Source organism: Uranotaenia lowii, chromosome 3 (genome assembly GCF_029784155.1).
Source record: "Uranotaenia lowii strain MFRU-FL chromosome 3, ASM2978415v1, whole genome shotgun sequence".
NCBI lineage: Eukaryota > Metazoa > Arthropoda > Insecta > Diptera > Culicidae > Uranotaenia > Uranotaenia lowii.
The window spans coordinates 233,158,478-233,169,562 of NC_073693.1; the positions used below are offsets into that span (position 1 = coordinate 233,158,478).

General features: G+C 33.9%; 1 protein-coding gene across 1 annotated transcript; it reads right to left on the reverse strand.

Moving 5' to 3' along the window:
- Positions 1 to 3,301: 3,301 nt before the first annotated feature.
- On the reverse strand, positions 3,302 to 6,666 carry LOC129755766 (dnaJ homolog subfamily B member 14-like). Its single transcript, XM_055752405.1, has 3 exons — positions 6,529 to 6,666; positions 4,302 to 5,130; positions 3,302 to 4,245 (listed from the first exon to the last, which is right to left on the reverse strand). Exons 2-3 carry the CDS (start codon positions 5,078 to 5,080, stop codon positions 3,957 to 3,959), a joined length of 1,068 nt encoding a protein of 355 aa, XP_055608380.1. The 5' UTR covers positions 5,081 to 5,130; positions 6,529 to 6,666; the 3' UTR covers positions 3,302 to 3,956.
- Between the last annotated feature and the right edge of the window lie 4,419 nt (positions 6,667 to 11,085).

Here is an 11,085-nt window from a genome sequence, read left to right on the forward strand (position 1 = left end):
TGTCAGCATCTCTAATGAAGCAGCTGATCGATGCATCTAGGTGAGGAGATCGAAGAAAAATGCACCTTTTGTGCTTATATGTTTTATCTCTTACCAATTTTTCCATTTGTAATATTGTATAATTTAAGTCTTGAATAAGGAAACCTGCCATTGCATTGGCACAGATGTTTTGTAGTCTTGTAGTTAAATTAATGTCGTAGTAAGAATAAATGTTTGATTAAATTGTTGACTTTCCCCAAAATTGCTGTGTAAATAAATTGTGCCCAAAACAAAATGCGTTGTGAATAAATCGTAACTTACCTGCAAATCGGAGTTAAATTACCCACCCAGGAAGTCACAACTATCACCGAAGGAATTCATCAATCTTCCAGCAACCCAAACCCAAGCCCCCCAACCATTGAAATAGGAAATACAGTCCACGGAAGGTACCCAGCACCCCAACATAGGGCAATTCGAATCTCCAGTTCAAGCTTACATTTTGAAGCGGCTTCTGAATTAGTTTGAAATTTGATATAAAATGATACCAAAAAAAACCAAATTTAAATAATTTCCTAAAATTTTATTTAGGGTTGGAAGGTGTAGCAAAGCATACCGGATCAACTAGTGTAGTATACCTTTCATACCGCTGGGGGTCAAATGACCCTAACACTTTTTCCGCTAAAACTCTTTTGTTTCTCAACCGATTTTAACTCAAAATCCAGTGCAAAGCCAAGCTTAGGTGTTAGAATAGTCTCAGAAAGAGCAGATCGATAAAAATTTCAAAAAACAGCTACCTTTGAAAAAGCGTTAAAAATTATGTATGTGTTTCGTGTTTAATAAATCTAAAGATGCCAAAATTTCACCAATTAAGTCAACTTAACTTTTCATAAATTTTCTGCTGTGATTGGAACAGCTTTGGCGGTTGACTGATTTATAAGTACGATTTTTACACCCCTATATACATTTTGTGGCCATGATCTTAAGAAATAAAAAAAAATATTACCTTAAGTGCAACATATATAGCTAACATTCAGCTTTCTCGAGCACTAAGTGAATTTTTTTTCGAGCATTTAATAATTGACTTACAGCCTTTATCCCAAAGCATGTATTTAAAAAAAAAATCTTCGGCTATTTCTTTAACTTAGAAATAGCTGAAATTGTAGCTGAATGTCGTCAAAAATCATATTTGAGTAACGCCACGCTTTCAAAAACTATAAGTTTTGTAAAAATCAGTTGAGAAACGAGAGAGTTTTAGCGATAAAATGGTCATTTTTTATCATTATTTATCAATTACACGCTGTAGATAGACCCTAAAATTTTGAAATTCTCTTAATCAAAATGTCTAGTTTCTATTAAAAAAAAATAGAAAATAGTATTGGTGACACCCCTTTTCCGTTTTTTCGTCTGCCTGATCTCCCATAGTGTAGTGGAACGCCAGTTAATGTGCGTGAGAAATGTAAAGAATAACTCAATGTTTTATATTCAAACCTGAGCGTGGATAATAGATATTCGCTGCACCACTTTTCCAGATTGTTTTACTTTTCAACAATAAACTGAGCATCTTTTGAAAAGAGTAGTAATTGTTTAAGAAGAAAAACTCGTACCGGAATAAAAAAAAATCAATAAAACTATTGTTTTATAACAAAGGCAGGCAAGGCAGATTGATAAAATTTGTAAACCGGTTCGATGCTTAACTTTCCGAAAGACTTAAACGGATTCATAATAATCATTCTAAAGAAACAAAACTAACTGGTCGGTGATTTATTCAGATCAATTTAACATTTGAACGTTTTTTTTCTGTTTCTCAGCCCTAGATTTAAACTAGCCCGAAACCTTTGGTTTTTCATAAATATAAGGAAAAATTATTTCAGCTTGTCAAAAAATTGTCGTTTTAAGTACATGTTTAATGTTTGTGAACTTCGACAAACAGTTGCATTTTGATCATTGTTCTCATTGAAACATTATTTTTTCCCGATTTTTAACCATACCTATTTGAACAAGAAAAAATTAATCGGCCATATTCTAGATCGACGCTAAATTAATTCATATAAAAAAGATGGTGTTAATTTAGAAAAAAAAAATTAAAATACTTCACAAATCTTCTAGAGTATAACCACCACACACTAGAGAAATGACTCTCTATACCAAATTAACGCCAATTTTTCGCAAAAGTAATTGCAATGCCATCTATTTTCGACATTGCCCCGCAATTTTGAAAACCATTATGAGCTCTTGACATTTAACATTACAAGACTAAATATACAATTTATTAATGCTCACATCCAAATAAAAATCGTTTTCTCGAAAGGTCAAATCCTTCCGAAACTCATTAACTCAAATAAAAAAGCTCTTAAGGACTATACAATTTCATCGAAAATTTTGGTTTCGCTCGCGCATTAAACGTTTATTGCAGCTCGAGTTGGCTTAAAGAAAAGGATCTTAAATTGTTGATATCATCTGTATCATCGATCTGCTGACGAGATGGTGATAAAACAAGCCAGAAATCGATAATATTCGATTAACAACGACGGGATTCACCTCATCTGTTGATGAACCAGTTAGTTTTTCCAACGATGTGTTTTGGTTTATACTCTTAAATTTGGTTTAGTGTCAATTTTTTGTACAAAAATTAATGAGTTCTTTCTTAAAATTTTGATAATTCATGAACTGTGCAGTTTAGACAGATTTTTTTAATTTATTCTGTAAAGGTAAATAATAACACTAGTTTACAAAATTAAAAAAAAAATCGTGAACTTTATTGACTGACCTATATTTTGAATGTGAAATCGGACGCTGAATCCGAAAATGAAATTTAAAAAAAAATCCCGGTAGAACAGTTTTTGCTTCCAATACGAAATTTTGAAAAAATATAAAAGTACTTGTACTTTGAATGAAATAACTCGGACTACATAACAGTAACTTGAAATCTTTTTTTTTGCCTATTAAAGGTGGATAAATTTTCTATTCATCATCTTAACTTTATTTTTGCGTATGATCAACAATATTGTTGATATTAGATAGGTATAGAAAACGCATATTTCCAAAGAAAATTTTGTTTCAACAAAAGTTTAAGACGCCATAGTTACATTTGAAAATCCTCCCCTATAGAAAACGCATATTTCTAAAGAAAATTTTGTTTCAACAAAAGTTTAAGACGAGATAGTTACATTTGAAAATTCTGGTTTTCTATTGGCCTTAGATGTCACACACTAGGGCCTAAACTAAGGTCTAAAGTAACTCATTTGGATTATGCTTCTCAGTCAAACGCACTCGTCTCAAGCGAGAAAAAAACAAGATATCTCGTATTTGGGCCGCGAAGAGCTACAGTGAGTTATCATTCCGCCACAATTCTTTTATTCGTTTATTAATAATAATCTTTTTTTTTTATCTCAGCACGAATTTCCATCGTTGAAATGTTGAAAAATAATACGACGATTCAGCGATTTTCACTGGAATAATTTTAATTTATTTTATCAATCCGGTACAATTTTCACTATACTTAGGTGTATGAGAATCATTAAAATGGTAAAATGGGCTTAGGTGAGATAAAAAAAAATATCCTTTTGATTTTATTCCAAAACTTTTTAACAAAAATAAAAATTCAACTAACCTCACTTAAAAATAAAAAAAATGTTTTTTTGTTTTCTAATAGGTTTTTAAATAAAATTTAACAATCACTTTGGATTCTGCTTACGATCCGAGAATAACTTCAGTGCCTACTTAGTTTAAAACCAATTGTTCAAGCGAATAAGAAATAATCCTAGGAGTTTTCATCAACTGCCTGTTGATTCTGATACCACATATCTCGCTCATTTTGAATAGAAAAATAACATTTATTTTATTCAGCAATAACTTAAACATTTAGGCTTACCATAACCAGCTTTCAAGTGAGGACATAGTATCATCTATTTTGGTTGATGATTTTTTTAAATATTTATTCGACCAACTTTGAACCCAGATTAAATCCCGACTCAAGCTTACGGATAAACTCGTCCAATACCCAGCTTGTAGAGCTGTTCGCAGGATGGCATTGGCTGCTGCTGGGCCTGATTAATCTGGTTCCAGCTGCCAAAACTTTTGGCCCGGGCTATCTTGCTGTCCCTTTCCCGGCGTTCCTGGTTGCACATTATTTTGGTGTACACGACGAAGTCTTCCTCCACCGATTTCTCCAGCCGACTGAATGATCCCTGGTATTCTTTGACAAAGTTTTCCTTAACGTAGTACGGAACCTTCAGGTTCAGAGTGCGCCGTTCGATCGGGTATTTGCTGAAATCGAAAAAAAAAATTCGATAAAAAATAAAATCATTTATTCCATAACTTACGGTGTCTGATAAATGCTATAGTGTGGATCCGAGCTAAAGGCCGAAAGCATCCAGAAAACGACGATGCAAAGTATCACCACGACCATGGGCTGGCTGTAGAATTGAGTATCGTTCGATTGCCATCGTGCCTGGTTGGTGCGCTGGTGCTGATGCGGGAAATTTCCCCCGAAGAACACGTTGAACAAATTATTCGGATCGATATCGGACTCGAATCTATTTCGATATCTATTTCCGTTAGAGGCCGACGAGAAATGACTAGACGACGTTTCCTGATTACCGAACAAATCATACTCTTTGCGTTTCTGAGCATCGGTTAATGTGGCCACGGCATTTCCGACCGACTTGAAAGCTTCCACGGAGCCGGGAGCTTTATTCTTGTCCGGATGCAACTGCAGCGCTAGTTTCTTGTAAGCTTTCTTTATATCCGAATCCGTTGCCTCTTTGGTGATTCCGAGAATCTCATAATAATCTTTACTTTTTTTTATCCTCTGTACAACATCCAGCTGTTTCTGAGTATAATCAACGTTCAACTTCGGTTCTTTCTCGTTTTCTTTGTTGGCAGCCGTTGCTCGTTTTCTGGCAGTACTTTCAGAGCCGGGACGCGATGATGAGCTGGAGGCACTTTTGATCCGTCGTAGCAAATCTTCAGCCTCCTTTAACGGGAACAGCTTGATCGATTTTTCCGCAAACTTTTTGGCCTTCTCCAGGTTGCCCACGTTAAAGGCACCCCTCGCCAGATCAATACAACGCCTCGCTTCATCCTTATTTACTTCCATCATCTAGCTCCACCGGATTATCTGAACGACACGTGACAGCTAAAAACGTGAATCTAAAAATAAATGACAGAAATTGTTAAATATAATACTATTCTCTTACTATAGTACGAAAGCATTTACATTAGCAAATATGACATCCATTCAACGTAATGATTAAGATTTCTATTAAATTTGTTGCAAAATCAAGGTGAATTTTGGGTAAATGATTTAAGGACTCAACCCAACTAATAAACCCAAGCCAATTTCATGAAACGTGAGATATTTCAGAATTCAAAAAATCAACTCCCGAAAGTTTTCCCTGCTGAATAAAAATAAAACTCGTTAATAAAACCCAGTAATTGAAGAACTAAAGCTTAGTTCTTTTAGAAATGGGACACTTTCATTTGCTAATAGCTCGTTAACTAGTTATTGGATATTGAAAATTTTGACAGCATTTTGTTGCCTGTAAAAAGTACTATTCGACCTATTTTTTTCAAAATTTAAAATTTACGCGTTTTTGAGATATGTACGAAGCAAGAGAAAAAGAAAAAAATAATTTTGCACAGTTTCCTTGAAAATACGTCATTATCAAATTGATAGCTGACAAAACCGTTGATTATTCAAAGAATTACTGAGTTTTTGTGGTGGATAAGTATGCAAACACTGTCAATAATGTCCACAAAGTTCATATCAAGCATTGGAGTGAAGCACATGATCGGCAACAACGGTTAAGGATCATCAAGGGAGTCAAGTCTCATACCAGCACTTTTAATTTTCAATAAACGAAAAACTAAGGGTAGATCGCTGAAATGTCCAAAACAATTTTCTCCGATAAGCTGAAAGTGTTGCCTAGTGATGACTCATTGAAATCTAATCTCAAACAACCATTTTTTGATAGTTCCAAAGCTCTTAAGCTGTAAAACCGTACCGAAAAAAAAAACGTTCAAAAATGTGGCCAAAAATAATCAAATTTGTTCATTTCGAAACAACTGTATCCACTAAAATGCTTCCAGTTTCCAGTTTCCAGAGAAGTATTGGACCAAAAAGTATCAGAAATTGAAGAAGGAGGGTGAAGCCACCTAAAATATAGATTTTACGAAGCATAAGTTGGAGAAACTGATCAATACCATGACTGAAAAAAGTGTGCGCCGGCCAATGGGAGATACCAAGAATAAAGTAGAAATTTCTTTAATAAAAAACGGTAAATATTTTCTTTCAAATTTTTTCATGAAAAATCATAACATTACCTTCTTTTTCTTCATAGAAAGTATTTCGTTCAAACGAATGGTTTTTTAGATACAGGCATTCGTAACTGTCCCATTTCTAAAAGAACTAAGCTTTATATTTGGATAATCGATCCATAACATAACACGTAAGTTTTTCTATATCACGATTAAATTTTACGCCTCGCACGACTTTCAACTTCTGCGAAGTCCCATTGAATTTTTGCAGCTCTCATTGTTCCAACTTACCCGTTCAGCAATTCAAACAGGTAAAGACAAACAATTTTATCCTTTTATCGACTTGAATATCCTTAAATTACCACTTAAACTCACACGAACTATATTAATCAATAACGAAAACACTGTTTTCAATCGCAAGAAGTGACGTTCCGATAACGAGAATGAACACTGCTGTTGACAAATACGCATGAGGTGAATCGATTACTGGTAGTTCATCCTTCTCCAGAAATGTCATCCTGCCTGGAGAATTCATTTGATACAGTTGCCAGTCTTAAGATCGATTTTGAAAGAACTTTTGTCGTCATCATCATGAACATCGATTATAAAAAAACGACATTGATTCTTTTTCGTAATTTTTGAGAAAAAAAATGTTTTTTTAGATGAGTACAGTACATAAGTCAACGACGAGTTTGAGAGAGCTAACTGTATCGGAATGACTCCAGGCAAACTCCATTCATTGAGCTGAATGCAAGCTTGCAAGCAAGTATTCTCTACAAGATTTCACTAGAACAGTTCATTAATTTTGTTAGTTTTAATTCAAAAGCTTAACAAATTAATCTGAAATAAAATTATAAAACCCCGATCGACAAAAAGTAAATAATGAATGATTTTTTGACTTTTGAATAAGGATTCTGAATAATGATTTAGATGTCTACGACTTACAATCTGAATGTTGAGTTCGCAATCGTTATATTTGTTTCAATTTCAGATCCAAATTTAAACTTTTGGAATGGAACAACACAACTTGATGCCATGTCGAAATCCATGATTTAGAAATCATCTTTCATTCGGAAAAATCAACGGTAACTTCATCATAACTGGTCCAAATGATGATAATGCTAAACTATTTATAGCGAATGTAAATGCATCGAAAAAAAATTGTCAAAAGAAATGTGTTTCCGGATAAAAAATAAGAGAAGTAAAATATTTTGATTGAAAAAACTTTGTATAAAAGAAAGTAAAGGGGAAATGTACCCGACTTTGGCACCTAAAACACCTGTTTTTACAAAATTCTCCTTTGGAGAATTTATCTGCCAACTTCCTAAGAGTTTGATGAAAATATGTTTTCGCTGTAGAACTTACAGTAAGTTGAGATTAACGCCAGTAAAGTATTCACTGCGTTGCTCTTTTATTCCTGGCCGCCTTTCTATTTTTTGGATCATGAAATCAAGTGAATACTCGAAAAATATTAAATTTATTTATCATTATTTGCAAAAAAAAAACAGCAACAAAAATGTTCTGTTTAATTGATAAATGGATGTTTTTTTCCAAGTCGGAACATTTATTTGGATCCATTTGAACCCATGGATTTGAACCCAATAAATTAATTGAAAAAAAAAACTGTGTTTTTATTTTCTATTTCAATAATAAATGGGTTTGAATCTCAAAGTTTATTGATTGTTGCGGCTTAGGTTACCAAGACATCGAGCATATTGTTTGGTCGTGTGAGGATCAGCTTGTCGCCAGAGCTAACTTAATAGATTCCCTTCGTGCCCGAGGGAAACCACCCAACTTTCCAGTGAGGGATGTGTTAGCTGTGGTAGACTTGGACTACATGTTCGAAATGTACCTTTTCCTAAAAACTATTTATCTTCGTCTATAATTCTTTATATTTTTTTAATTTCACCATCTATCTTCTTTTTTTTTCAAAAAGTGAACAAGAATAAGAACATAATTGTAATCAAACATATGGGTTTGGCTTCTGAAAATCTGAAGGTATGAGCGGTTTCAAAAAAAGAATTTACAAAAACAGAAAAGTTAATTGATTATTGAAATGCCGCAATTCCACCTGGAAATTTTCCTTACTAAAAGATAAACGACCTGAATATACATTTAAAATTCAGGTCTATGTTTTCGACCGGGAATGATATATGGTAATTTTATTTTGGCTTTTTCGGTCCTGAATGTAGATCAAACAACGGTGGTTTTTTAAATACCCGACGTTTCGACCAGCTTTGTTGGTCTTTTTCAAGGGAACTAGAAGTTTTGTTACAAATTATTGTTGTGAGCGCTGTTAATAATTTATTAAATGTAGTGTTGTAACTCACTTTGTAATAAAACTTCTAGTTCCCTTGAAACAGATCAACAAAACTGGTCGAAACGTCGGGTATTTCACAAACCACCGTTTTTTGATCTACATTCAAGACCGAAAAAGCCAGAATAAAAGTACCATTTAAACTTTACTTTGTTGCTAACTTAAAATTCTTTTCGTCACTCACTTGAAATTCACTTGACGGTCAACTCAAATTCACATGAATTGACAAATGGCCAAAATTCACTCCAATCGTCAATTACATTTTAAGTGAATATATTTTTCTGTATAGTTCCCGAACCCCTAACGCACTACCACAATGATGCAACGGTAAGCGAAAGATGAAATAATGTAATTGTAATGGATTAGACATATTGATTGTTATTTCCAGGAATGTTCGCATTTTCAAGATAGACAATTTTAAAACTATGAATTGGAAGTTCACATTCTCAGACAAATGTTTAATTCTCAAATGCCTCTGCCCAGTTAAATCGTCCTTTAACGAAAGTAAACGACTTTTCGCTTCCAACCGAACTAAGAATTGAAAGATCTAAGAAAATCGGATCTTAGAATTTAAAATTTTTATTTAATGTTGAATTTTTTTACAAAAATTAAAAAAAAACAAAAAAGGATTCAAATACTTAAAAACTATATGAATTCTCATGTATAACGATTTTTGCTTTGGGCGTGTTTTCTGGATACAATTTTTGCATTAACTCTTTCCTTGAGCTTCCGCATTTTTAGTTCTTTTTGTTGTTTTGTTTCTTTAGGGATATGCCTTCTTTCCACTTTTTTTTCCTAGTTTTATTTTCAATTCTTCTAATTTTTCTTTTTTCTTCATGTATCTCTTTTTTTTTCAATTTTCATCATCTATTGACATTGTTTCTCTTGTCATTTATTTTCCAATTCTTCTAATCGCTCCTTAGCCATTAAACAGCGTACAAAGATTGTTTGTAATTTGAATGCTTTCTTGCACTCTCTGTAGTCGGTGAAGTTGTTAAATATGTTGATAAGCGGCGATTTGTGATCGTTTTTAGAGGCATGCGACTTGTCGGTTTTGAAATTAGAATAATTCATACTAAAAGTTCAATTGTACGCACACACAGGGGAAAAACTTTTTTAATTCCGAGTTTCCGAGAATCCAGCCAAAACAAATTGAAGATGAATAAATGTCAAAAATTATAAAATGACTACGCACCTGGCAAAACGTCAACAGGCTCTGAATTGAAATGTTGTGTTCTATCTGTCGAACCCGTTGTCGTTATTTTTTGCAAAAATTGACCTAAGTTTGATGCTCGGTCACTTGCTTCAGATAAAATTGGAACAAAAACAATTGCCTGTATTTCAGTTTTTTATTATTGAATTCAAGATCTATTTTTAAAGAAAGCGTAGCGTAGCGTTTTCTTCATACTTTTAAGAGAAAAAATACGGATAAAATTATTCGTCACGGTTTCGAAAGAATTCTCGATATTTTTCTGTAACAACGCTCAATAGGCGGTGTACACCTTCTTTGTCCATGGTTTCAGCTATCTTATTCCCTCAGGTCTTCATCTGATTGATGTCTTCGACAACCTTTTCCTTTGCCTTGAGTCTCCTCTTCATGATTGCCCAGCATTTCTTAATAGGGTGGAACGGGGGGCAGTTGGGTGGGTTAAGGTTTTCCAGATCAAACTGGACCCCTTTCTCTGCATACCATTCTTGAACGTCTTTGCTCTGGCCAAAACACTACGGGATGGTCGTGGGATCGAATGATTTGTCTTATTTGGGAGGAAAACCTTCGTTTTTTCTGCCACAGCTGCAAATGCCCTGCCAAATCAAGAATTTTCGTGCTCGATATGACTTGATTCCTTTCCGGAGTAGAATTCTTCTCACGGTACTATGGGCAGCACCGAATTTTCTGGCCAAATCACGGTCCGACAGATTGGAATTTGATCGTCTTCAAAATCTTACCACGCAGTTTCCGGTCGATAGTTCCACTCCGACGATTCTCGTCGTCAATGCTTCCTTATACCGTTTGATATCGCGCCATACGGTTTTCTGGGAAATTTCAGCTGTTTAGCTAGCCTAGATAAGGCTTGCCAGATACTTTCAGAAAAAAGCGGAACATTTCACGAAAAAAAAGTGGAACACAGCCGAAGTAAGCGGGACATTCAAGAAACTCTTTAAAAGCTAAATTATATACCCAAACTTAAACGCATCAGCCAAAATTGTTCATATAAAGTACACAAAGGATTTTTTTTAACACGGAATGATTATGCTAAGTTTTTCTTACATAACTTCTATTTACACGTTTTTTTTTGCCATATGCACCGTAATTTTCTACGGTTCTCGAAAATTAACACGTTGCGTTGATTGAGAGAAAATATTCCAATACCTCAATTTCAACGGCTGATTTGAAACCACGTTAAAAACCTTTGTGTAATTTGTATAAAAAATTGTATGTTTGGTAATTAGTTTTAAAATTTATAAACTCAAGAAAACTTCCAACTTTTTATCCTTTGGACAATTGAATCGAAAAAAATGGTATATAATAT